We start from the raw sequence: 24,960 nt of genomic DNA, 5'->3' as shown, positions 1-24,960 counted from the left end.
CAAGGAAGTGTGGTGGACCCACAGGTCCCGACCCACGATCTATTCTGTCCCCCCCCCCTCCATGACTGGCGTATCTCATGACGTTTTGAGTAGGAAGAACTTCCTGACAGTAAGAGCTGTTCGGCAGTGGGATTTGCTGCCAAGGAAGTGTGGTAGACCCACAGGTCCCGACCCACGATCTATTCTGTCCCCCCCCCCCTCCATGACTGGCGTATCTCATGACGTTTTGAAGGATTTGAGAAGTCCCACAGCCCGGCTCTCGCTGCCTCGGGACCATTTGTAGATTGTAAGCCCCTCGGGGCAGAGACCCGCACTTTCACGATCATTCGTGAAAGCCCCCTGAGTGGGATCGGCGTGATAAATAACAGGAAGGGTGACAGGAAGGGCTGCAGGCTCATTTCAGCTTTTATTGGGGGAGAAAAAGGGGACCGAAAACATTTCAACAAGTATATCCATGTACATATATGCAGAACGTCGGATAAGTTGCGAAAATGCTACGTACAAAATGGCATAGGAGTGTTCAGATCAGGCATCCCCAAACTCCGGCCCTCCAGATGTTTTGGACTACAATTCCCATCTTCCCCGACCACTGGTCCTGCTAGCTAGGGATCATGGGAGTTGCAGGCCAGGCATCCCCAAACTTCGGCCCTCCAGATGTTTTGGACTACAATTCCCATCTTCCCCGACCACTGGTCCTGCTAGCTAGGGATCATGGGAGTTGCAGGCCAGGCACCCCCAAACTTCGGCCCTCCAGATGTTTTGGACTACAATTCCCATCTTCCCCGACCACTGGTCCTGCTAGCTAGGGATCATGGGAGTTGCAGGCCAGGCATCCCCAAACTTCGGCCCTCCAGATGTTTTGGACTACAATTCCCATCTTCCCCGACCACTGGTCCTGCTAGCTAGGGATCATGGGAGTTGCAGGCCAGGCACCCCCAAACTTCGGCCCTCCAGATGTTTTGGACTACAATTCCCATCTTCCCCGACCACTGGTCCTGCTAGCTAGGGATCATGGGAGTTGTAGGCCAGGCATCGCCAAACTTCGGCCCTCCAGACGTTTTGGACTACAATTCCCATCTTCCCCCGACCACTGGTCCTGCTAGCTAGGGATCATGGGAGTTGTAGGCCAGGCACCCCCAAACTTCGGCCCTCCAGATGTTTCGGTCTACAATTCCCATCTTCCCCGACCACTGGTCCTGTTAGCTAGGGATCATGGGAGTTGTAGGCCAGGCATCCCCAAACTCCGGCCCTCCAGATGTTTTGGACTACAATTCCCATCTTCCCCGACCGCCGGTCCTGCTAGCTAGGGATCATGGGAGTTGTAGTCTCAAAACATCTGGAGGGCCGCAGTTTGGGGGTGCCTGGTTCAGATGTACCGAAAATGTATTTGGGGAGGGTAAACCTATTTGAAGAGGGAAGTCACCTGGCATTTAACCACCGCCTGGATCGCTCGGTGGCTTAGTGATAACGCCAAGGTTGCAGGTTCGAGCCCCGTATGAGACAACTGCACATTCCAGGGGGCTGGATTAGATGACCCCCAGGGTCCCTTCCAACTCTACAATTCCGATTACAGGGGGGGAAAGGCTCTTTGCGGAGACGTCCCGAGTCGAAACGGCAGGGGCAAAAAAAGCGGACAGGATTGTTTGGTTTAGGGACCCCTGGCCGCGAGGTCCGGTCGCGTCCGACTCTGGGGTCGCGGCGCTCGTCCGGCATTATTGGCCGAGGGAGCCGGCGCACAGCTTCCGGGTCATGTGGCCAGCATGACAAAGCCGCTTCTGGCGAACCAGAGCAGCGCACGGAAACGCCGTTGACCTTCCCGCTGTAGCGGTTCCTATTGATCTACGGAGCAATGGATTCAAACTACAAGAAAGAAGATTCCACCTCAACATTAGGAAGAACTTCCTGACAGTAAGAGCTGTTCGGCAGTGGGATTTGCTACCAAGGCGTGTGGTGGAGTCTCCTTTTTTTGGAGGTCTTTAAGCGCAGGCTTGACAGGCATATGTCAAGAATGCTTTGATGGCGTTTCCTGCTTGGCAGGGGGTTGGACTGGATGACCCTTGGGGTCTCTTCCAACTCTAGGATTCTATGATTCCCGCCGGAGCGGTTCCTATTTATCTACTTGCACTTTTGACGTGCTTTTGAACTGCTAGGTGGGCAGGAGCTGGGACCGAGCGACGGGAGCTCACCCCGCGGCGGGGATTCGAACCGCCGACCTTCTGATCGGCAAGCCCTAGGCTCTGTGGTTGAACCCTCAGCGCCGCGCCCCCCCATGTCCCTACATGCCCACAAAACCCACTGTAGCTGTAATGGGTTTCCTGCCATTGGTGGACAATCAATGATGTCACAGCATGTCTATGGACATTCTATTTGGAGCGTGACAGATACTGGGTAAGTCTGCCCATATTCGTAGAATCCTAGAGTTGGAAGAGACCCCAAGGGCCATCCAGTCCAACCCCCTGCCAAGCAGGAAACACCATCAAAGCATTCCTGACGTATGCCTGTCAAGCCTCTGCTTAAAGACCTCCCAAAGAAGGAGACTCCACCACACTCCTTGGCAGCAAATCCCACTGCCGAACAGCTCTTACTGTCAGGAAGTTCTTCCTACTCATAGAATCAAAGAGTTGGAAGAGACCACAAGGGCCATCCAGTCCAACCCCCTGCCAAGCAGGAAACACCATCAAAGCATTCCTGACAGATGGCTGTCAAGCCTCTGCTTAAAGACCTCCAAAGAAGGAGACTCCACCACACTCCTTGGCAGCAAATTCCACTGCCGAACAGCTCTTACTGTCAGGAAGTTCTTTCTAATGTTTAGGTGGAATCATAGAATCATAGAGAATCATAGAATCCTAGAGTTGGAAGAGACCCCAAGGGCCATCCAGTCCAACCCCCTGCCGAGCAGGAAACACCATCAAAGCATTCCTGACATATGCCTGTCAAGCCTCTGCTTAAAGACCTCCCAAAGAAGGAGACTCCACCACACTCCTTGGCAGCAAATCCCACTGCCGAACAGCTCTTACTGTCAGGAAGTTCTTTCTAATGTTTAGGTGGAATCATAGAATCATAGAGTATCATAGAGTCATAGAGTTGGAAGAGACCACAAGGGCCATCCAGTCCAACCCCCTGCCAAGCAGGAAACACGATCAAAGCATTCCTGACGTATGCCTGTCAAGCCTCTGCTTAAAGACCTCCCAAAGAAGGAGACTCCACCACTCTCCTTGGCAGCAAATTCCACTGCCGAACAGCTCTTACTGTCAGGAAGTTCTTTCTAATGTTTAGGTGGAGTCATAGAATCATAGAGAATCATAGAGTCATAGAGTTGGAAGAGACCCCAAGGGCCATCCAGTCCAACCCCCTGCTGAGCAGGAAACACCATCAAAGCATTCCTGACATATGCCTGTCAAGCCTCTGCTTAAAGACCTCCCAAAGAAGGAGACTCCACCACACTCCTTGGCAGCAAATCCCACTGCCGAACAGCTCTTACTGTCAGGAAGTTCTTCCTACTCATAGAATCAAAGAGTTGGAAGAGACCACAAGGGCCATCCAGTCCAACCCCCTGCCAAGCAGGAAACACCATCAAAGCATTCCTGACAGATGGCTGTCAAGCCTCTGCTTCAAGACCTCCAAAGAAGGAGACTCCACCACACTCCTTGGCAGCAAATTCCACTGCCGAACAGCTCTTACTGTCAGGAAGTTCTTTCTAATGTTTAGGTGGAATCATAGAATCATAGAGAATCATAGAATCCTAGAGTTGGAAGAGACCCCAAGGGCCATCCAGTCCAACCCCCTGCCGAGCAGGAAACACCATCAAAGCATTCCTGACATATGCCTGTCAAGCCTCTGCTTAAAGACCTCCCAAAGAAGGAGACTCCACCACACTCCTTGGCAGCAAATCCCACTGCCGAACAGCTCTTACTGTCAGGAAGTTCTTTCTAATGTTTAGGTGGAATCATAGAATCATAGAGAATCATAGAGTCATAGAGTTGGAAGAGACCACAAGGGCCATCCAGTCCAACCCCCTGCCAAGCAGGAAACACGATCAAAGCATTCCTGACGTATGCCTGTCAAGCCTCTGCTTAAAGACCTCCCAAAGAAGGAGACTCCACCACTCTCCTTGGCAGCAAATTCCACTGCCGAACAGCTCTTACTGTCAGGAAGTTCTTTCTAATGTTTAGGTGGAGTCATAGAATCATAGAGAATCATAGAGTCATAGAGTTGGAAGAGACCCCAAGGGCCATCCAGTCCAACCCCCTGCTGAGCAGGAAACACCATCAAAGCATTCCTGACATATGCCTGTCAAGCCTCTGCTTAAAGACCTCCCAAAGAAGGAGACTCCACCACACTCCTTGGCAGCAAATCCCACTGCCGAACAGCTCTTACTGTCAGGAAGTTCTTTCTAATGTTTAGGTGGAATCATAGAATCATAGAGAATCATAGAGTCATAGAGTTGGAAGAGACCACAAGGGCCATCCAGTCCAACCCCCTGCCAAGCAGGAAACACCATCAAAGCATTCCTGACGTATGCCTGTCAAGCCTCTGCTTAAAGACCTCCCAAAGAAGGAGACTCCACCACACTCCCTGGCAGCAAATTCCACTGCCGAACAGCTCTTACTGTCAGGATAGCCAAGCCCAACCTCCATCATCTTGGTGCCTTCTGGACATTTTGGACTACAACTCCCAAAGGCCTCAGCCAGGGTGGTTGTATGATGCTGTGGCTGATGGGAATTGTAGTCTAAAACAGCTGGAAGGCACCAGGTTGGTGAAAGCTGGGTGGCCCAGTAGTTAGTGCCTCTTAAAATATCCGTTTTCCCCTCCCCCCCGTGCAGCTGCCTCAAAGAATCATAGAATCCTAGAGTTGGAAGAGACCACAAGGGTCATCCAGTCCAACCCCCTGCCAAGCAGGAAACACCATCAAAGCATTCTTGACATATGCCTGTCAAGCCTCTGCTTAAAGACCTCCAAAGAAGGAGACTCCACCACACTCCTTGGCAGCAAATCCCACTGCCGAACAGCTCTTACTGTCAGGAAGTTCTTTCTAATGTTGAGGTGGAATCTTCTTTCTTGTAGCTTGAATCCATTGCTCCGTGTCCGCTTCTCTGGCGCAGCAGAAAGCAACCTTTTCTCCCTCCTCTCTATGACATCCTTTTATATACCCAGTTTCTCATATTTTAAGACATACCCATAAAATAAGCCATCGCAGGATTTTTAAGCATTCGAGGAATATAAGCCATACCCCGAAAATAAGACATAGTGATGGGCGCAGCAGCAATGCCGGCCGCGGCAGGAGGAGGAGGGAAAAAAATAAGACATCCCTTGGAAATAAGCCATAGTGTGGAAAAAATAAATATAAGATGTGTCTTATAATATGAGAAAAACGGTATTTGAACATGGCTATCATATCCCCCCTGAACCTTCTCTTCTCCAGGCTAAACATACCCAGCTCCCTAAGCCGTTCCTCATAAGGCATCGTTTCCAGGCCTTTGACCATTTCGGTTGCCCTCCTCTGGACACGTTCCAGCTGGTCAGTCTCCTTCTTGAACTGTGGTGCCCAGAACTGGCAGCAAGTTCCACTGCCGAACAGCTCTTACTGTCAGGAAGTTCTTCCTAATGTTGAGGTGGAATCTTCTTTCTTGTAGTTTGAATCCATTGCTCCGTGTCCGCTTCTCTGGAGCAGCAGAAAACAACCTTTCTCCCTCCTCTATATGACATCCTTTTATATATTTGAACATGGTTATCATATCGCCCCTTAACCTTCTCTTCTCCAGGCTAAACATACCCAGCTCCCTAAGCCGTTCCTCGTAAGGCATCGTTTCCAGGCCTTGGACCATTTCGGTTGCCCTCTTCTGGACACGTTCCAGCTGGTCAGTCTCCTTCTTGAACTGTGGTGCCCAGAACTGGCAGCAAGTTCCACTGCCGAACAGCTCTTACTGTCAGGAAGTTCTTCCTAATGTTGAGGTGGAATCTTCTTTCTTGTAGCTTGAATCCGTTGCTCCGTGTCCGCTTCTCTGGAGCAGCAGAAAACAACCTTTCTCCCTCCTCTATATGACATCCTTTTATATATTTGAACATGGCTATCATATCACCCCTTGACCTTCTCTTCTCCAGGCTAAACATACCCAGCTCCCTAAGCCGTTCCTCATAAGGCATCGTTTCCAGGCCTCGGACCATTTCGGTTGCCCTCCTCTGGACACGTTCCAGCTGGTCAGTCTCCTTCTGGAACTGGACACAGCACTCCAGGTGAGGTCTGACCAGAGATGGTCTCGGATCGGGCACCCCCAACCTGCGGCCCTCCAGATGTTTCGGCCCTACAACTCCCATGGTCCCTAGCTAAGAGGACCGGTGGGCAGGGATAATGGGCATTGGAGTCCAAAACATCTGGAGGGCCGGAGTTTGGGGACGTCTGTCTTTAGATGAAGGTGGAGTCCAGCTGGTTGCTTTCCTCCTGGCTGTGGGCACGCGCTTCAAACAGCTGCTTGATCAGAGTGGATTTCTCCCGCTCCAGCTGGGTGATCCGCTCGCTTTTGTCTGTCACCTCCTGCAAGGTAAAGGCATAGTTAAGACCACCACATAGAATCATAGAGTTGGAAGAGACCCCAAGGGCCATCCAGTCCAACCCCCTGCCCAGCAGGAAACACCATCAAAGCATTCCTGACATATGCCTGTCAAGCCTCTGCTTAAAGACCTCCAAAGAAGGAGACTCCACCACACTCCTTGGCAGCAAATCCCACTGTCGAGCAGCTCTTACTGTCAGGAAGTTCTTCCTAATGTTGAGGTGGAATCTTCTTTCTTGAAGTTTGAATCCATTGCTCCGTGCCCGCTTCTCTGGAGCAGCAGAAAACAACCTTTCTCCCTCCTCCATATGACGTCCTTTCATATATTTGAACATGGCTATCATATCCCCCCTTCACCTTCTCTCCTCCAGGCTAAACATACCCAGCTTCTCTTTTAAGGGTTAAACTTTCAGCATTGTATATAGGATGAACGATGTATTTCAAACGTTCCACAAAGCGTCATATATACCGTATGCTCCCTGAAACTGTTCTTTCAAAAGGGACTCCCAGTATTTTATTTTTATTTTTATCCGTATTTTATGTTTCTCTATGAACTGGTCCTCGACCGCAATAATAAATATTTCTCGGTCTGGCACTTGTAGCACACTCACCATGGTGAGCAGGCGGTTCTGCTCCTTCAACATGTTGAAGGCCTGCTGAGATCCGACGAGAGGAGGGGAGGCCGTGGGGGCAGAGGGTGGAGCGTGCCCCATGGCAAAACCGGGGTTCGGGGGCTAGAGACAAAGAAAAGTGGTTTGTTCCAGGGCTGCCTGCGCTTCACACACACTCTCTCAAAAAGACAAACCACCACCATCTTCTTAATAATAATAATATAATAATAATAAATTTTTATTTATACCCCGCCCCCGCCCCCAGTCAAAAGCCGGGCTCAGGGCGGCTGACACCAACAGAATGACAATAAAACATAAAAACAATTAATTAAAATACAGATTAATCATAGAATCCTGGAATCCTAGAGTTGGAAGAGACCCCGAGGGCCATCCAGTCCAACCCCCTGCCAAGCAGGAAACACCATCCAAGCATTCTTGACATATGCCTGTCAAGCCTCTGCTTCAAGGCCTCCAAAGAAGGAGACTCCACCGCACTCCTTGGCAGCAAATCCCACTGCCGAACAGCTCTTACTGTCAGGAAGTTCTTCCTAATCATAGAATCCTAGAGTTGGAAGAGACCCCAAGGGCCATCCAGTCCAACCCCCTGCCAAGCAGGAAACACCATCCAAGCATTCTTGACATATGCCTGTCAAGCCTCTGCTTAAAGACCTCCAAAGAAGGAGACTCCACCACACTCCTTGGCAGCAAATCCCACTGCCGAACAGCTCTTACTGTCAGGAAAAGCTGCAGAGGGCTTTAAAGGTCAAAACCAGCACTCCATCCCTCATTCTAACACACACGAGAAAGTCTTTAGGTGACTCCTCGACCTGTCAGGGATTATTTAGCTGTGATTCTTGCATTGCAGAGGGTTGGACTACATGTCCTCTTGGGTCCCTCCCAACGCTACAATTCTATGACTAACACAGAGCACAGTTAAACTGTGGAACTCCCTCCCACAAGAGGCAGTGGTGGCCACCAACCTAGATAGCTTTAAAAGAGGACTGGACAAATGCATGGATGAGATGGAGCTATTGATGGCTACGAACCATGGCAGCTCTGCTCTGCTTCCACAGTCACACTGGAAGCCACAAGGCCGGGAGGGTACTCTTATACTTGGGTCCTGATTAAGGGTTCCCACAACTGAAAAGGCCCTCTCCTTTGTTGTCACCAGGTGGGGAGCACTTTGAATGCCCCCAATCATAGAATCATAGAGTTGGAAGAGACCCCAAGGGCCATCCAGTCCAACCCCCTGCCAAGCAGGAAACACCATCCAAGCATTCTTGACATATGCCTGTCGAGCCTCTGCTTCAAGACCTCCAAAGAAGGAGACTCCAACACACTCCTTGGCAGCAAATCCCACTGCCGAACAGCTCTTACTGTCAGGAAGTTCTTCCTAATCATAGAATCATAGAATCCTAGAGTTGGAAGAGACCCCAAGGGCCATCCAGTCCAACCCCCTGCCAAGCAGGAAACACCATCCAAGCATTCTTGACATATGCCTGTCAAGCCTCTGCTTCAAGACCTCCAAAGGAGGAGACTCCACCACACTCCTTGGCAGCAAATCCCACTGCCGAACAGCTCTGACTGTCAGGAAGTTCTTCCTAATGTTGAGGTGGAATATTCTTTCTTGAAGTTTGAATCCATTGCTCCGTGTCCGCTTCTCTGGAGCAGCAGAAAACAACCTTTCTCCCTCCTCCATATGACATCCTTTTATATATTTGAACATGGCTATCATATCACCCCTTAACCTTCTCTTCTCCAGGCTAAACATACCCAGCTCCCTAAGCCGTTCCTCCTAAGGCATCGTTTCCAGGCCTTTGACCATTTTGGTTTCCCTCCTCTGGACACGTTCCAGCTTGTCCGTATCCTTCTTGAGCTGTGGTGCCCAGAACTGGACACAGTACTCCAGGTGAGGTCTGACCAGAGCAGAATACAGTGGTACTATTACTTCCCTTGATCTAGATGCTATACTCCTATTGATGCAGCCCAGAATTGCATTGGCTTTTTGAGCTGCTGCATCACACTGCTGACTCAGGTCAAGTTTGTGGTCAACCAAGACTCCTGGATCCTTTTCACATGTACTGCTCTCAAGCCAGGTGTCCCCCATCCTGTATTTGTGCCTTTCATTTTTTTTTTGCCCTTACATTTCTCCTTGTTAAAATTCATCTTGTTTGCTTTGGCCCAGTTGTCTAATCTGTTAAGGTCATTCTGAAGCGTGATCCTGTCCTCTGGGGTATTAGCCGCCCCTCCCAATTTGGTGTCGCCTGCAAACTTGCTCAGGATGCCCTCAAGCCCATCATCCGAGTCATTGATCAAGATGTTGAATAAGGTTCAAAGACATTTGCAAGGTTCACACCAGGAAGATGCATTCCCAAATATGGAGCCATGTAGGCTTTCTAGGTTAAAATTGGCAGTGGGGTGTGTGTCATGTCAATCCTAGCTTTAGTTGCTTTTCCAAAACAAAAACATCTAGTTTCTAGTCCTCATGGATGCAAAGAGAGGCCTGATGAAGACTTGGCAAATCCCACAGTGGTATACTGCTACATCGGGGTGAAGACCTGGCATTTTTCAATCTCCGCCGTATTAAGCATTTGGTCCCCTACCTCTCTCGCCCTGATCCGGCCGCAGCGATCCATGCGACGATCACCTCCAGGCTTGACTATTGTAACTCGCTCTACGCGGGGCTGCCCTTCAAGCTGACCCAGAAACTCCAGCGGGCGCAGGATGCCGCGGCGAGGCTCCTGACGGGGTCCCGGCCGCGGGATCGCATTCATCCAGTGCTTTACCAGCTGCACTGGCTCCCGGTGGAGTACAGGATCAGGTTTAAGGTGCTGGTTTTGACCTTTAAAGCCCTATGCAGCTTGGGACCCTCGTACCTACGGGGCCGCCTCTCCTGGTATGCCCCGCGGAGGACCTTAAGGTCCACAAACAACAATATTCTGGAGATCCTGAGTCATAAGATGGCTAGATTGGCCTCTACTAGAGCCGGGGCCTTTTCAGTACTGGCCCCAACTTGGTGGAACGCTCTTTCCCAGGAGACCAGGGCCCTGCGGGATTTGTCATCTTTCCGCAGGGCCTGCAAGACACCGAGCTGTTCTGCCTGGCCTCTGCGCTGGACTTAAGTCTGACCCCTGTGCTTTTCCTCCCTCGTGGCCTGGATTTATGGACTACTTGAAATGAGGCTGCACTTTAAATTTTAACACTGTATTTTAATTAATTGTTTCTATGTTTCATTGTAATTCTGTTGGTGTCAGCCGCCCTGAGCCCGGTTTTTGATTGGGGAGGGCGGGGTATAAATAAAAATCTATTATTATTATTATTATTATTATTATTATTATTATTATTATTACTATTATTATTATTTTAAATCTCCATGGGAAAGGGAAGTGGTAGAGGAAGTGCAAAAGTGCGGTCTGTCCTCCCTTTATATTGAGTCCATGACGTTCAGTCGCGCTAAAGCGATGACCGCTCAGAGATTGGGGGATAGCGCCAGACAGGAGGACATAGCCCGCGTGAAATCTGGGGTGTTTTTAGGGGAGCAGGTGTATCGGTCTGCACCAGCCCGTTACCTGGCGGATATCCACTACGTGGAATACCGCAGACTACTTACTGTGGCTAGACTGAATGTCCTGGATTCGGCGGTTTTGAGGGGAAGATTTGGAGGAGTCCCATACGGTCAGAGAATGTGCCATTGTGCCTTGGGCGAGGCAGAATCCACACAACACATTCTACTGAGTTGTCCCTTTTATAATGATTTAAGGCAATATCTTATAGACCCGTATTTATCTCAGTTTAGTTCCCGACCAAGAGAACGGCAGGCAGCATATTTGCTCAACAAGCCCACTGGGAAAATAACCTTCTTAGTGGCTAAATTCCTTTTCCTGGCGCTCAAGTGTCGGAAACGTATAATCGAATGTCTTGATGCGGGTTACCTGTAGGAGGTTTAGTAGTGCGGTCATACCCCATTTATGTATCCCGCTGATGTCCTCAGTTTTATATTTTTATATTTTATGTATCCTCCTGATGCCTTCAGTTTTATATGTTTATCTTTGTATTGTGAAATGTTTTTGTTCTATCGGTCGAATAAAGTATATTGATTGATTATTATCCAGTCAGTGTGTGTAAATGGATGTCACCGAGACTCCCGAAAGAACACAAGAGGAGCGCTCCTGGATCAGGCCAATGGCCTGTCTGGTCCAGCACCCTGTTCTCCCAGTGGCCAACAAGATGCCCCCATGGGAAACCGGAAAGGAGGACCTGAGCACATTAGCTTCTGGCAACTGGCATTCAGAAGCATTGAATCATAGAATCGTAGAGTTGGAAGAGACCCCAAGGGCCATCCAGTCCAACCCCCCTGCCGAGCAGGAAACACCATCACAGCATTCTTGACATATGCCTGTCAAGCCTCCGCTTAAAGGCCTCCAAAGGAGGAGACTCCACCACACTCCTTGGCAGCAAATCCCACTGCCGAACAGCTCTGACTGTCAGGAAGTTCTTCCTGATGTTTCGGTCGGAGGCAGAGCTCAGCCCTCATGGCTAGCCCACTCGCGGCCTTTCAACTCCCAGCACTCCCGCTTCCTTGGCCCTTGCCCTACTCTGTCCGTACCGCAGCTCTCACCTTCGCCGAGAGGCACAATAGCTCGCCGAGGCACTGGTTCAGCGCTTGCAGTTTGGGCAGGAGGTGGTGGCTCAGAGCGCCCTCGGCGAACGAGTCCTGTGGAGGAAGGAAGAGAGGAAGCAATGTAAGAGAACAGCAAGGCCAGCTGTCAATCCACAGGAGCACTCATAGAATCATAGAATCATAGAATCATAGAGTTGGAAGAGACCACAAGGGCCACCCAGTCCAACCCCCTGCCAAGCAGGAAACACCACCAAAGCATTCTTGACATACGCCTGTCAAGCCTCTGCTTCAAGACCTCCAGAGAAGGAGACTCCACCACACTCCTTGGCAGCAAATCCCACTGCCGAACAGCTCTTACTGTCAGGAAGCTCTTCCTAATGTTGAGGTGGAATTTAGCAGTATATAAATACTTTTATTAATAAACTAGCTGACCCGGCCACGCGTTGCTGTGGTTCTTTCCTGTGATCCCCCACCCCCAATGTTTAGGTGGAATCTTCTTTCTTGAAGTTTGAATCCATTGCTCCGTGTCTGCTTCTCTGGAGCAGCAGAAAACAACCTTTCTCCCTCCTCTATATGACATCCTTTCATATATTTGAACATGGCTATCATATCACCCCTTCACCTTCTCTTCTCCAGGCTAAACATACCCAGCTCCCTAAGCCGTTCCTCATAAGGCATCGTTTCCAGGCCTTTGACCATTTTCGGTGCCCTCTTCTGGACCCGTTCCAGCATGTCAGGATCCTTCTTGAACTGTGGTGCCCAGAACTGGACACAGTACTCCAGGTGAGGTCTGCCCAGAGCAGAATACAGTGGTACTATTACTTCCCTAGATCTAGATGCTATACTCCTCTTGATGCAGCCCAGAATTGCATTGGCTTTTTGAGCTGCTGCATCACACTGCTGACTCATGTCAAGTTTGTGGTCTACCAAGACTCCTGGATCCTTTTCACATGTACTGCTCTCAAGCCAGGTGTCCCCCATCCTGTATTTGTGCCTTTCATATTTTTTTTTGCCCTTACATTTCTCCTTGTTAAAATTCATCTTGTTTGCTTTGGCCCAGTTGTCTAATCTGTTAAGGTCATTCTGAAGTGTGATCCTGTCCTCTGGGGTGTTAGCCACCCCTCCCCATTTGGTGTCATCTGCAAACTTGCTCAGGATGCCCTCAAGCCCATCATCCAAGTCATTGATCAAGATGTTGAACAAGACTGGGCCCAAGACAGAACCCTGTGGCTCTTCCCACTAGTCACTACTCTCCAGGATGAGGAGGAGCCATTGATGAGCACCCTTTGGGTTCGGTCAGTAAGCCAGTTACAAATCCACTGAATGGTAGCATTGTCTAGCCCGCATTTGACCAGCTTCTTTACAAGAATATCATGGGGCACCTTGTCAAAGGCCTGGCTGAAATCAAGATAGGCTACATCCACAGCGTTCCCTTCATCTGCCAGGCTTGTAATCCTGTCAAAAAATGAGATCAGATTAGTCTGACGTGACTTATTTTTCAGGAACCCATGCTGAATTTTAGTGATCACAGCGTTTCTTTCTAGGTGCTCACAGACCGTTTGCTTAATGATCCGCTCTAGAATCTTTCCTGGTATCGATGTCAGGATTACTGGGCGGTCATTGTTTGGCTCCTCTCTTTCCCCCCTTTTGAAAATAGGGACAACATTTGCCCTCCTCCAGTCTGCTGATAAGTGATAAAAAAAAGTAGCTATAGGGTTGCAGGCAAACTATCCTCAATTTTGGAGAAGGTTTGAGGGAGTCAGAAATAAACTAGAAGCAGTTCGTCCTGTGCATGTACAGGATTATATGGAGGAAGAGAATTTAGAATGCAATTTAGTGATGTGCTTAGAGTAAATAAATCCCAAGGGGAGAATTCATCATAATGTAAATTTATTAATACTGAAATGTTTACAGATATAATATGTTGTTGTTGTTGTTGTTTAGTGGTTTAGCAACAACAACAACATATTATATCTGTAAACATTTCAGATATAATATAGGATACAGCAATGGAAAAATAATATATTTAGGGACTGTTATTTATATTTAGGGACTGCAAATAATATATTTAGTTGCCCTAAATATATATATTTATATTTATAATATATTTAGGGACTGCAAATAATAGGAAGCAAATCTTTTTATTCTTAGTCGTGTTTTCTTTTTTCCCTTTTTCTCTTTCTTTTTTTTTCTTTTTCTTTTTTCTTTTGAGCCTAGGCACTTTTATGTAGAGGTATGCTGTACTTTTTTTTCCTTACCTTTGAATTTTTAATGTATTTTTTGTCTTCATTTAATTTGTATATTCGTTTCTGTATCTTTGGAAATTTTTTGAATAGAGTTCTGTTTTAAAATTTAAAAAAAAAAATTAAAAAAAGAAGAAGCAGTTCGTCCTGTGCATGTACAGGATTATATGGAGGAAGAGAATTTAGAATGCAATTTAGTGATGTGCTTAGAGTAAATAAATCCCAAGGGGAGAATTCATCATAATGTAAATTTATTAATACTGAAATGTTTACAGATATAATATGTTGTTGTTGTTTAGTGGTTTAGCAACAACAACAACATATTATATCTGTAAACATTTCAGATATAATATAGGATACAGCAATGGAAAAATAATATATTTAGGGACGCGAGTTGCAAATAATAGGAAGCAAATCTTTTTATTCTTAGTCGTGTTTTCTTTTTCCCCTTTTTCTCTTTCTTTTTCTTTTTTCTTTTGAGCCTAGGCACTTTTATGTAGAGGTATGCTGTACTTTTTTCACAAACGGTTTGCTTAATGATCCGCTCTAGAATCTTTCCTGGTATCGATGTCAGGATTACTGGGCGGTCATTGTTTGGGTCCTCTCTTTCCCCCCTTTTTGAAAATAGGGACAACATTTGCCCTCCTCCAGTCTGCTGGGACTTCGCCTGTTCTCCAGGAATTTTCAAAGATTATTGCCAGTGGTTCTGAAATCACCTCTGCCAGTTCTTTTAATACTCTTGGATGTAGTTCGTCTGGCCCTGGAGATGCAACTCTGCTTGCAACACGAGGTTTTTGTGGCTTTATGCATTCTTTTTTGTGGCTTTATGCATTCTTTTCTGTCCCGTCCTGCGTCCGTCCCCCCCCAATAAAGGTGTGATCCTCCAAACGAACAAGGGCGGCACCCTCCCTCCTCACGTCATGTACAAGATCCGGCAAAATTCCAGCTTCACGGAAAAGACCGACGAGATCCGCCGTGCGTACCGGCGCCCCGGCCCAAACACCGGGGCCCGTTTCTACAGTGGAACCTCGGTTTACGAACACCTCGGTTTATGAATTTTCGGTTTATGAACACCGCGGACCCATCTGGAACGGATTAATTCATTTTCCATTACTTTCAATGGGAAAGTTCGCTTCAGTTTATGAACGCTTCAGTTTATGAACAGACTTCCGGAACCAATTTCACCCATGCTTCAGTTTATGAACATTTCTGTTTAAGTACTCCGCGGACCCGTCTAGAACGGATTAATCCACTTTCCATTACTTTCAATGGGAAAGTTCGCTTCAGTTTATGAACGCTTCAGTTTAAGTACTCCGTGGACTGTCTGGAACAGATTAATCCACTTTCCATTACTTTCAATGGGAAAGTTCGCTTCAGTTTATGAACGCTTCAGTTTATGAACAGACTTCCGGAACCAATTACACCCATGCTTCAGTTTATGAACATTTCTGTTTAAGTACTCCGCGGACCCGTCTAGAACGGATTAATCCACTTTCCATTACTTTCAATGGGAAAGTTCGCTTCAGTTTATCAACGCTTCAGGTTGAGTACTCCGCGGACCCATCTAGAACGGATTAATTCATTTTCCATTACTTTCAATGGGAAAGTTCGCTTCAGTTTATGAACGCTTCAGTTTATGAACAGACTTCCGGAACCAATTACACCCATGCTTCAGTTTAGGAACATTTCTGTTTAAGTACTCCGCGGACCCGTCTAGAACGGATTAATCCACTTTCCATTACTTTCAATGGGAAAGTTCGCTTCAGTTTATCAACGCTTCAGGTTGAGTACTCCGCGGACCCATCTAGAACGGATTAATTCATTTTCCATTACTTTCAATGGGAAAGTTCGCTTCAGTTTATGAACGCTTCAGTTTATGAACAGACTTCCGGAACCAATTACACCCATGCTTCAGTTTAGGAACATTTCTGTTTAAGTACTCCGCGGACCCGTCTAGAACGGATTAATCCACTTTCCATTACTTTCAATGGGAAAGTTCGCTTCAGTTTATGAAGGCTTCAGTTTAAGTACTCCGTGGACTGTCTGGAACAGATTAATCCACTTTCCATGACTTTCAATGGGAAAGTTCGCTTCAGTTTATGAACGCTTCAGTTTATGAACAGACTTCCGGAACCAATTGTGTTCATAAACCGAGGTACCACTGTACTTCCTTTACGGCTTCGTCTGGATCCAGCGCATTCCCCGGCTTCCCTAGTTCTCATTCCCATCCATCCTTGGGCCACGGATACGCCCCGTTCTCTCCTCGGTCCTCAAGCAAGGCGGCAGCTGCCTCCCCAAACGGCGGCCCTCCAGATGTTTGGGCCTACAACTCCCATGATCCCTAGCGAAGAGGACCAGCGGTCGGGGATGATGGGATTTGTAGTCCAAAACCTCTGGAGGAGGGCCGAAGTTTTGGGGGGGGGGGCCCTGTGCCTGCGGCTTGCAAGGGCAAGCAAGGACGCTTGCTGAAAAGCAAACACACAGCCAATCATTAATTAAAGACTCTTATAATACCATTTAGGTATGGCACAAATAAACGATATGAAGATGAGTTTGGAAAACAGTATGCAGCGATTATACATGGAATCAAAAGGGGAAAACTCAAGAACGGCCGAGAAGTGGTCGGGGAGGTGCGAAAGAGAAGTAGGTACGTTCCTACATATCTGGTGGCAGTGCCCAAAAATTAAACCTTTCCGGAATGGAGTGTTAGAAGAGTTAAAGAAAATATTTAAATACAATATAAAGAAGACTCCAGAATCTTTCCTATTAGGAATGGTTGAAGAGGAAGTGGGAAAAAAAGATGAAAAGATATTTTTATACTCGGTAGCGGCGGCGAGAATTTTAATTGCAAAATTATGGAAAAGTAAGGAAGTACCCACTATTAGAGATTGGCAAGAGAAATTAATCGGTTATATTGATTTAGCGAGATTGACGAATTCAATTAGGGGCGGTTCCAATAAAAAATTTATTGATAATTGGGGAAAATTTGGAGTATACTTAAAAGAACTTGGGTTCGAAACCAATATTTTGTAGTATTCCAAGGAGGAAAGTTAATGTAAGCAGTACGAGGATAAACAATGTTATAGTCAGGATAGAAGAGAAGGGGAAGTCGAATTACAAAGAAGATGTGAAGACAGAATGGAAGATATATAAGACAAGTTGACGATATATTTGAGAAGATGGAGTAAGCTTTGTTTGAATTTGTATGATTATATATGTATGCTTTTATTTTAGAGAATTGTTTTGTTTTATATTGATTTTAAACTTAATAAAGATTAAACATAAAATTTAAAAAAAAAAAGAGAGAAGTGGTTGGGGATGGGAGGGAGGGCTCAGAGGGGAGGGGGGGGGTAATTTACAAATAGGACACATGTAACACAATGTTATAGATGTATTTTATTAGTTAGTAACAAATAGTTTGAGAGGGAAAGATAAGGAAGAATTGGTTAAAAGGTGGGATAGATACAAGAAATATGTTAGAAAATATCCTGAAGGTAAAATTAAAAGGATAGCGTTTGAGTGAAAGGGTAAGGAGATAGTTCGATTTATTGAATTTGTGGAAACTTAAAGAAATAGAATGTGAAAACATATTGAAAGTAGAAACAGTACTGATTGTATATACATTCGATAATGGAAGAACAAAAACTAAGCCGTCGGTGGTAACAGGAAGCCCAGAGTGTTTTCTTTTTTCTTTTCTTTTTTTTTTCTTTTCTTTCTTTCTGTTTTTTCTGGGTTTTTTTTTTCCCCCCTTTAGACAATTGATTACAAATGTTCTGTGAGGAATAACTGTTATTAAGAGTTTAATCTTTCTATGTTAAGCTCCCAGATATGGGATTTGTTTTATTTTTTATTCCTTAATCTTATTTGTTATATGGAAAATGTATATAATATTGTTGTTGAAGTGGGAATAAATAAATAAATATTATTCAAAAAAAAAATATATATATATATAGATGTATTTTATTTTCTTGATTTTGATTGAACCTCTTTTGCCTGTTGTAGATTGGAAGAAAATAAATAAAGGTATTTTATTTTAAAAAAATAAACTTCAAAACTTGATTTTTATTGAATAAATATTAAAAAATTATATAAAAATTATTGAATCAATAAACTTGATTTTTATTGAACCTGTTTTTATTTTTATTTTTATTGAACCTGTTTTGCCTGTTGTAGATTGGAGGAAAATAAATAAAGGTATTTTATTTAAAAAAAATAAACTTCAAAACTTGATTTTTATTGAATAAATATTAAAAAATTATATAAAAATTATTGAATCAATAAACTTGATTTTTATTGAACCTGTTTTTATTTTTATTTTTATTGAACCTGTTTTGCCTGTTGTAGATTGGAAGAAAATAAATAAAGGTATTTTATTTAAAAAAAATAAACTTCAAAACTTGATTTTTATTGAATAAATATTAAAAAAATTATATAAAAATTATTGAATCAATAAACTTGATTTTTATTGAACCTGTTTTTATTTTTATTTTTATTGAACCTGTTTTGCCTGTTGTAGATTGGAAGAAAATAAATAAAGGTATTTTATTTAAAAAAAATAAACTTCAAAACTTGATTTTTATTGAATAAATATTAAAAAAATTATATAAAAATTATTGAATCAATAAACTTGATTTTTATTGAACCTGTTTTTATTTTTATTTTTATTGAACCTGTTTTGCCTGTTGTAGATTGGAAGAAAATAAATAAAGGTATTTTATTTAAAAAAAATAAACTTCAAAACTTGATTTTTATTGAATAAATATTAAAAAAATTATATAAAAATTATTGAATCAATAAACTTGATTTTTATTGAACCTGTTTTTATTTTTATTTTTATTGAACCTGTTTTGCCTGTTGTAGATTGGAAGAAAATAAATAAAGGTATTTTATTTAAAAAAAATAAACTTCAAAACTTGATTTTTATTGAATAAATATTAAAAAAATTATATAAAAATTATTGAATCAATAAACTTGATTTTTATTGAACCTGTTTTTATTTTTATTTTTATTGAACCTGTTTTGCCTGTTGTAGATTGGAAGAAAATAAATAAAGGTATTTTATTTAAAAAAAATAAACTTCAAAACTTGATTTTTATTGAATAAATATTAAAAAAATTATATAAAAATTATTGAATCAATAAACTTGATTTTTATTGAACCTGTTTTTATTTTTATTTTTATTGAACCTGTTTTGCCTGTTGTAGATTGGAAGAAAATAAATAAAGGTATTTTATTTAAAAAAAATAAACTTCAAAACTTGATTTTTATTGAATAAATATTAAAAAAATTATATAAAAATTATTGAATCAATAAACTTGATTTTTATTGAACCTGTTTTTATTTTTATTTTTATTGAACCTGTTTTGCCTGTTGTAGATTGGAAGAAAATAAATAAAGGTATTTTATTTTAAAAAAATAAACTTCAAAACTTGATTTTTATTGAATAAATATTAAAAAATTATATAAAAATTATTGAATCAATAAACTTGATTTTTATGGAACCTGTTTTTATTTTTATTTTTATTGAACCTGTTTTGCCTGTTGTAGATTGGAAGAAAATAAATAAAGGTATTTTATTTTAAAAAAATAAACTTCAAAACTTGATTTTTATTGAATAAATATTAAAAAAATTATATAAAAATTATTGAATCAATAAACTTGATTTTTATTGAACCTGTTTTTATTTTTATTTTTATTGAACCTGTTTTGTCTGTTGTAGATTGGAAGAAAATAAATAAAGGTATTTTATTTAAATAAAATAAAAATAAAATAAAATAAAAGCCAACACACCAAAGGAAGCCAGCGGCAAGCTGTTACTCACGCTGTGGACTCTCCCGCTGCCCAGCCGCTTCTGGCGTTCCTGGAGGGCCTGGATCCGCTGGTGGCACCAGTTGCGCACTCTCTCCGCCAACTCCAGCCCCTGCAGCAGGACGTCCTTCTCCTTCTCCAGCTCCTTCATGTGCTTCAGCTGCCGAGACAGAAACCCCAGGCGCAGCCGGTGAGTCCTCGCTCACGAAAAAAAAAAGGGCCACCATAGTAGGACCGGCGGGGGTGGGGGTGGGGAGGGGAGGGGGGGGAAACACCTTGTGCCCGGTCCCTACACGACTATAACGCTGACGGGGCGTGACCCTGGGCCAGTCGCTGCCTCTCAGCCCAACCTACCTCACAGGGTCGTTGCGGGGATTAAATCATAGAATCCTAGAGTTGGAAGAGACCCCAAGGGCCATCCAGTCCAACCCCCTGCCGAGCGGGAAACACCATCAAAGCATTCTTGACATGTGCCTGTCAAGCCTCTGCTTAAAGACCTCCAAAGGAGGGGACTCCACCACACTCCTTGGCAGCAAATCCCACTGCCGAACAGCTCTGACTGTCAGGAAGTTCTTCCTAATGTTTAGGTGGAATCATAGAATCATAGAGAATCATAGAATCGTAGAGTTGGAAGAGACCTCAAGGGCCATCCAGTCCAACCCCCTGCCGAGCAGGAAACACCATCAAAGCATCCTTGACATATGGCTGTCAAGCCTCTGCTTAAAGACCTCCAAAGAAGGAGACTCCACCACACTCCTTGGCAGCAAATCCCACTGCCGAACAGCTCTGACTGTTAGGAAGTTCATAGAATCATAGAATCCTAGAGTTGGAAGAGACCACAAGGGCCATCCAGTCCAACCCCCTGCCGAGCAGGAAACACCATCAAAGCATTCTGGACATATGGCTGTCAAGCCTCTGCTTCAAGACCTCCAAAGAAGGAGACTCCACCACACTCCTTGGTGGCAAATTCCACTGCCCAACAGCTCTTACTGTCAGGAAGTTCTTCCTCACGTTGAGGTGGAATCTTCTTTCTTGAAGTTTGAATCCATTGCTCCGTGTCCGCTTCTCCGGAGCAGCAGAAAACAATCTTTCTCCCTCCTCCTTATGACATCCTTTCATATATTTGAACATGGCTATCATATCACCCCTTAACTTTCTCTTCTCCAGGCTAAACATACCCAGCTCCCTAAGCCGTTCCTCATAAGGCATCGTTTCCAGGCCTTTGACCATTTTGGTTGCCCTCCTCTGGACACGTTCCAGCTGGTCAGTATCCTTCTTGAACTGTGGTGCCCAGAACTGGACACAGTACTCCAGGTGAGGTCTGACCAAGCAGAATACAGTGGTCCTATTACTTCCCTAGATCTAGATGCTATACTCCTCTTGATGCAGCCCAGAATTGCATTGGCTTTTTGAGCTGCTGCATCACACTGCTGACTCATGTCAAGTTTGTGGTCTACCAAGACTCCTAGATCCTTTTCACATGTACTGCTCTCAAGCCAGGTGTCCCCCATCCTGTATTTGTGCCTTTCATATTTTTTTTGCCCAAGTGTACTACCTTACATTTCTCCTTGTTCAAATTCATCTTGTTTGCTTTGGCCCAGTTGTCTAATCTGTTCAGGTCATTTGGAAGTGTGATCCTGTCCTCTGGGGTATTGGCCACCCCTCCCCATTTGGTATCCTTCAACAATCAAGTTGCTGAATTGCAACTTATCCCCAAGCTCAAAACCATGGAGGGACCTGGTTTGAACAGAGATATCGGATTCTTATCTCATTACACATGATAAAGCGATCTTCAGCCATCTCCACCCTTGCTTTTTCCATGCAAAACCATTTGCAGTCGTTTCCGGTCATCAACAGCTATCAGTCCGTCAATCACCCATTTCCACCACCCTTCTGAGTGATCCCCCCTCCCCATCCCCACCCCTCCCCACTTAAGTGCCTGGAAACTTCCATTTCACTGTATCTGAAGAAGTGCGCCTGCACACGAAAGCTCATATACCAAAATAAAAACTGAGTTGGTCTTTAAGGTGCTACTGAAGGGATTTTTTTTATTTTACTTCGATCCAGACCAACACGGCTACCTACCTGTAACCAATCTCCAGGCCCTTTGCAGATGACACCAAATTGGGAGGGGTGGCTAACACCCCAGAGGACAGGATCACACTTCAGAATGACCTTAACAGATTAGACAACTGGGCCAAAGCAAACAAGATGAATTTGAACAAGGAGAAATGTAAGGTACTACACTTGGGCAGAAAAAAATGAAAGGCACAAATACAGGATGGGGGACACCTGGCTTGAGAGCAGTACATGTGAAAAGGATCTAGGAGTCTTGGTAGACCACAAACTTGACATGAGTCAGCAGTGTGATGCAGCAGCTCAAAAAGCCAATGCAATTCTGGGCTGCATCAATAGGAGTATAGCATCTAGATCGAGGGAAGTAATAGTACCACTGTATTCTGCTCTGGTCAGACCTCACCTGGAGTACTGTGTCCAGTTCTGGGCACCACAGTTCAAGAAGGATACTGACAAGCTGGAACGTGTCCAGAAGAGGGCAACCAAAATGGTCAAAGGCCTGGAAACGATGCCTTATGAGGAACGGCTTAGGGAGCTGGGTATGTTTAGCCTGGAGAAGAGAAGGTTAAGGGGTGATATGATAGCCATGTTCAAATATATGAAAGGATGTCATATAAAGGAGGGAGAAAGGTTGTTTTCTGCTGCTCCAGAGAAGCGGACACGGAGCAACGGATTCAAACTACAAGAAAGAAAATTCCACCTCAACATTAGGAAGAGAACTTCCTGACAGTCAGAGCTGTTCGGCAGTGGGATTTGCTGCCAAGGAGTGTGGCGGAGTCTCCTCCTTTGGAGGTCTTGAAGCAGAGGCTTGACAGCCATCTGTCAGGAATGCTTTGATGGTGTTTCCTGCTTGGCAGGGGGTTGGACTGGATGGCCCTTGTGGTCTCTTCCAACTCTATGATTCTATGATTCTATGAGCCTTCTTTCCTCGGGGGTTTCCCACCCCAGCCGGCGCCTCCCGCCGTCCCCCTGCGTCCAACCGACGTGTGACAAGCAAGGGGTCTCTTACCATGCCGTAGTCCACGCCGTTGGTGATGGTGTGTCTCCTGTGTTCACCGCAGCCTCTTGGCTGCCTCCGCACTTCTGCCGCCACCTTGGAGGTGCTCTCGTGCCGAGCCTGTCCTGCCAGCTTTCGGGTGCCACCGCTGCCCCCTTTAGTTGCTGTCGATGGGAGAGAAGTGTGAATGGGGAAGTGATCCGATTCAAGCCATCCTGGGTTCGTCCCCTTCTTATCTCCCCTCCCCCACATTAGGAAGAACTTCCTGACAGTAAGAGCTGTTCGGCAGTGGGATTTGCTACCAAGGAGTGTGGTGGAGGCCTTTAAGCAGAGGCTTGACAGGCATAGGTCAAGAATGCTTTGATGGTGTTTCCTGCTTGGCAGGGGGTTGGACTGGATGGCCCTTGGGGTCTCTTCCAACTCTATGATTCTATGATTAGGAAGAACTTCCTGACAGTAAGAGCTGTTCGGCAGTGGAATTTCCTGCCAAGGAGTGTGGTGGAGTCTCCTTCTTTGGAGGCCTTTAAGCAGAGGCTTGACAGGCATAGGTCAAGAATGCTTTGATGGTGTTTCCTGCTTGGCAGGGGGTTGGACTGGATGGCCCTTGTGGTCTCTTCCAACTCTATGATTCTATGATTAGGAAGAACTTCCTGACAGTCACAGCTGTTTGGCAGTGAGATTTGCTACCAAGGAGTGTGGTGGAGTCTCCTTCTTTGGAGGCCTTTAAGCAGAGGCTTGACAGACATACGTCAAGAATGCTTTGATGGTGTTTCCTGCTTGGCAGGGGGTTGGACTGGATGGCCCTTGTGGTCTCTTAGTTAACGAAGTTAACTTAATAAAAAAATTCCTTCAGTAGCACCTTAAAGACCAACTAAGTTTATATTTTGGTATGAGCTTTCGTGTGCATGCGCACTTCTTCAGATACACACGAAAGCTCATACCAAAATATAAACTTAGTTGGTCTTTAAGGTAAAATAAAAAAAATTCCTTCAGTAGCACCTTAAAGACCAACTAAGTTTTTATTTTGGTATGAGCTTTCGTGTGCATGCGCACTTCTTCAGGTCTTTAAGGTGCTACTGAAGGAATTTTTTTTTTCCTATTTTGCTTCGACTCAGACCAACACGGCTACCTACCTGCAACCGCCCTCTTGCATTCCGCCGGCGCGCCGGCGATCTGCTCCAGGGACCGAGACGCGCCCTCGCCGGCGGACCCCCTCTCGGCTTCCCCCTCGCTTTTCCGAGCAGGGGCGGCGGGTCCCGGCGAGGAGGCGCCTCCTTCGTCCGGCCCGAGGAGCGAGGATCTCAAGCCCAGCACGAAGCGCTCGAAGGTCAGGTAGCCGCTGGCCGGGGCGGCCCGCCGCAGCCCTTCCAAGACGCCCCGGGGCAACTCCCTCGCTTCGCCGCTCCCTTGCCGCAGCCACCGCGACTCGATCTCCCGCAAGGGCACGTAGCCTCGGCGGCGGTCGTCCAAGATGTCGAAGAGGGTCCGCAGGCTGCGCAAGAAAGCCGGGGGCAGCCCCGAGGTAGCGCCGCCGCCGCCGGGCTGCGAGCGCCCATCGCTTCCGCGCTCCGGCGCCATCGCTGCGACTCCCGAAATTGATACACAACGTTCCAAAGGAGCAACAAAAGTTCTCTTCCGAACGTTCCAAAGGAACAACAAAAGTTCCAAAGGAACAAAAAAAGTTCCAAACGTTCCAAAGGAGCAACAAAAGTTCCGAACGTTCCAAAGGAACAAGAAAAGTTCCGAACGTTCCAAAGGAACAACAAAAGTTGCGAACGTTCCAAAGGAACAACAAAAGTTGCGAACGTTCCAAAGGCGCAACAAAGGTTCTCTTCCGAACGTTCCAAAGGAACAACAAAAGTTGCGAACGTTCCAAAGGAACAAGAAAAGTTCCGAACGTTCCAAAGGAACAACAAAAGTTGCGAACGTTCCAAAGGAGCAACAAAGGTTCTCTCCCGAACGTTCCAAAGGAACAACAAAAGTTCCGAACGTTCCAAAGGAACAACAAAGGTTCCGAACGTTCCAAAGGAGCAACAAAAGTTCCGAACGTTCCAAA

General features: G+C 45.4%; 1 protein-coding gene across 2 annotated transcripts; it reads right to left on the bottom strand.

The window, feature by feature from the left end:
* Window positions 1–392: 392 nt before the first annotated feature.
* SAPCD2 (suppressor APC domain containing 2) lies at window positions 393–24,672 on the bottom strand. 2 transcript variants are annotated; one of them, XM_088665397.1, is made up of 6 exons: window positions 24,038–24,672; window positions 22,917–23,068; window positions 19,845–19,991; window positions 11,778–11,873; window positions 7,160–7,282; window positions 393–6,532 (listed from the first exon to the last, which is right to left on the bottom strand). In XM_088665397.1, exons 1-6 carry the CDS (start codon window positions 24,480–24,482, stop codon window positions 6,404–6,406), a joined length of 1,092 nt encoding a protein of 363 aa, XP_088521523.1. In that variant the 5' UTR covers window positions 24,483–24,672; the 3' UTR covers window positions 393–6,403. The 2 variants fall into 2 exon arrangements, with proteins under 2 accessions (XP_088521523.1, XP_088521522.1); XM_088665396.1 differs by lacking the exons at window positions 7,160–7,282; window positions 24,038–24,672 and having other exon boundaries at window positions 22,917–23,612.
* Between the last annotated feature and the right edge of the window lie 288 nt (window positions 24,673–24,960).

Source organism: Zootoca vivipara, chromosome Z2, assembly GCF_965207765.1.
Source record: "Zootoca vivipara chromosome Z2, rZooViv2.hap1.1, whole genome shotgun sequence".
Lineage (NCBI taxonomy): Eukaryota > Metazoa > Chordata > Lepidosauria > Squamata > Lacertidae > Zootoca > Zootoca vivipara.
The sequence above is the reverse complement of the archived record's forward strand: the minus strand, read 5'-3'. Positions and strand labels throughout refer to the sequence as shown.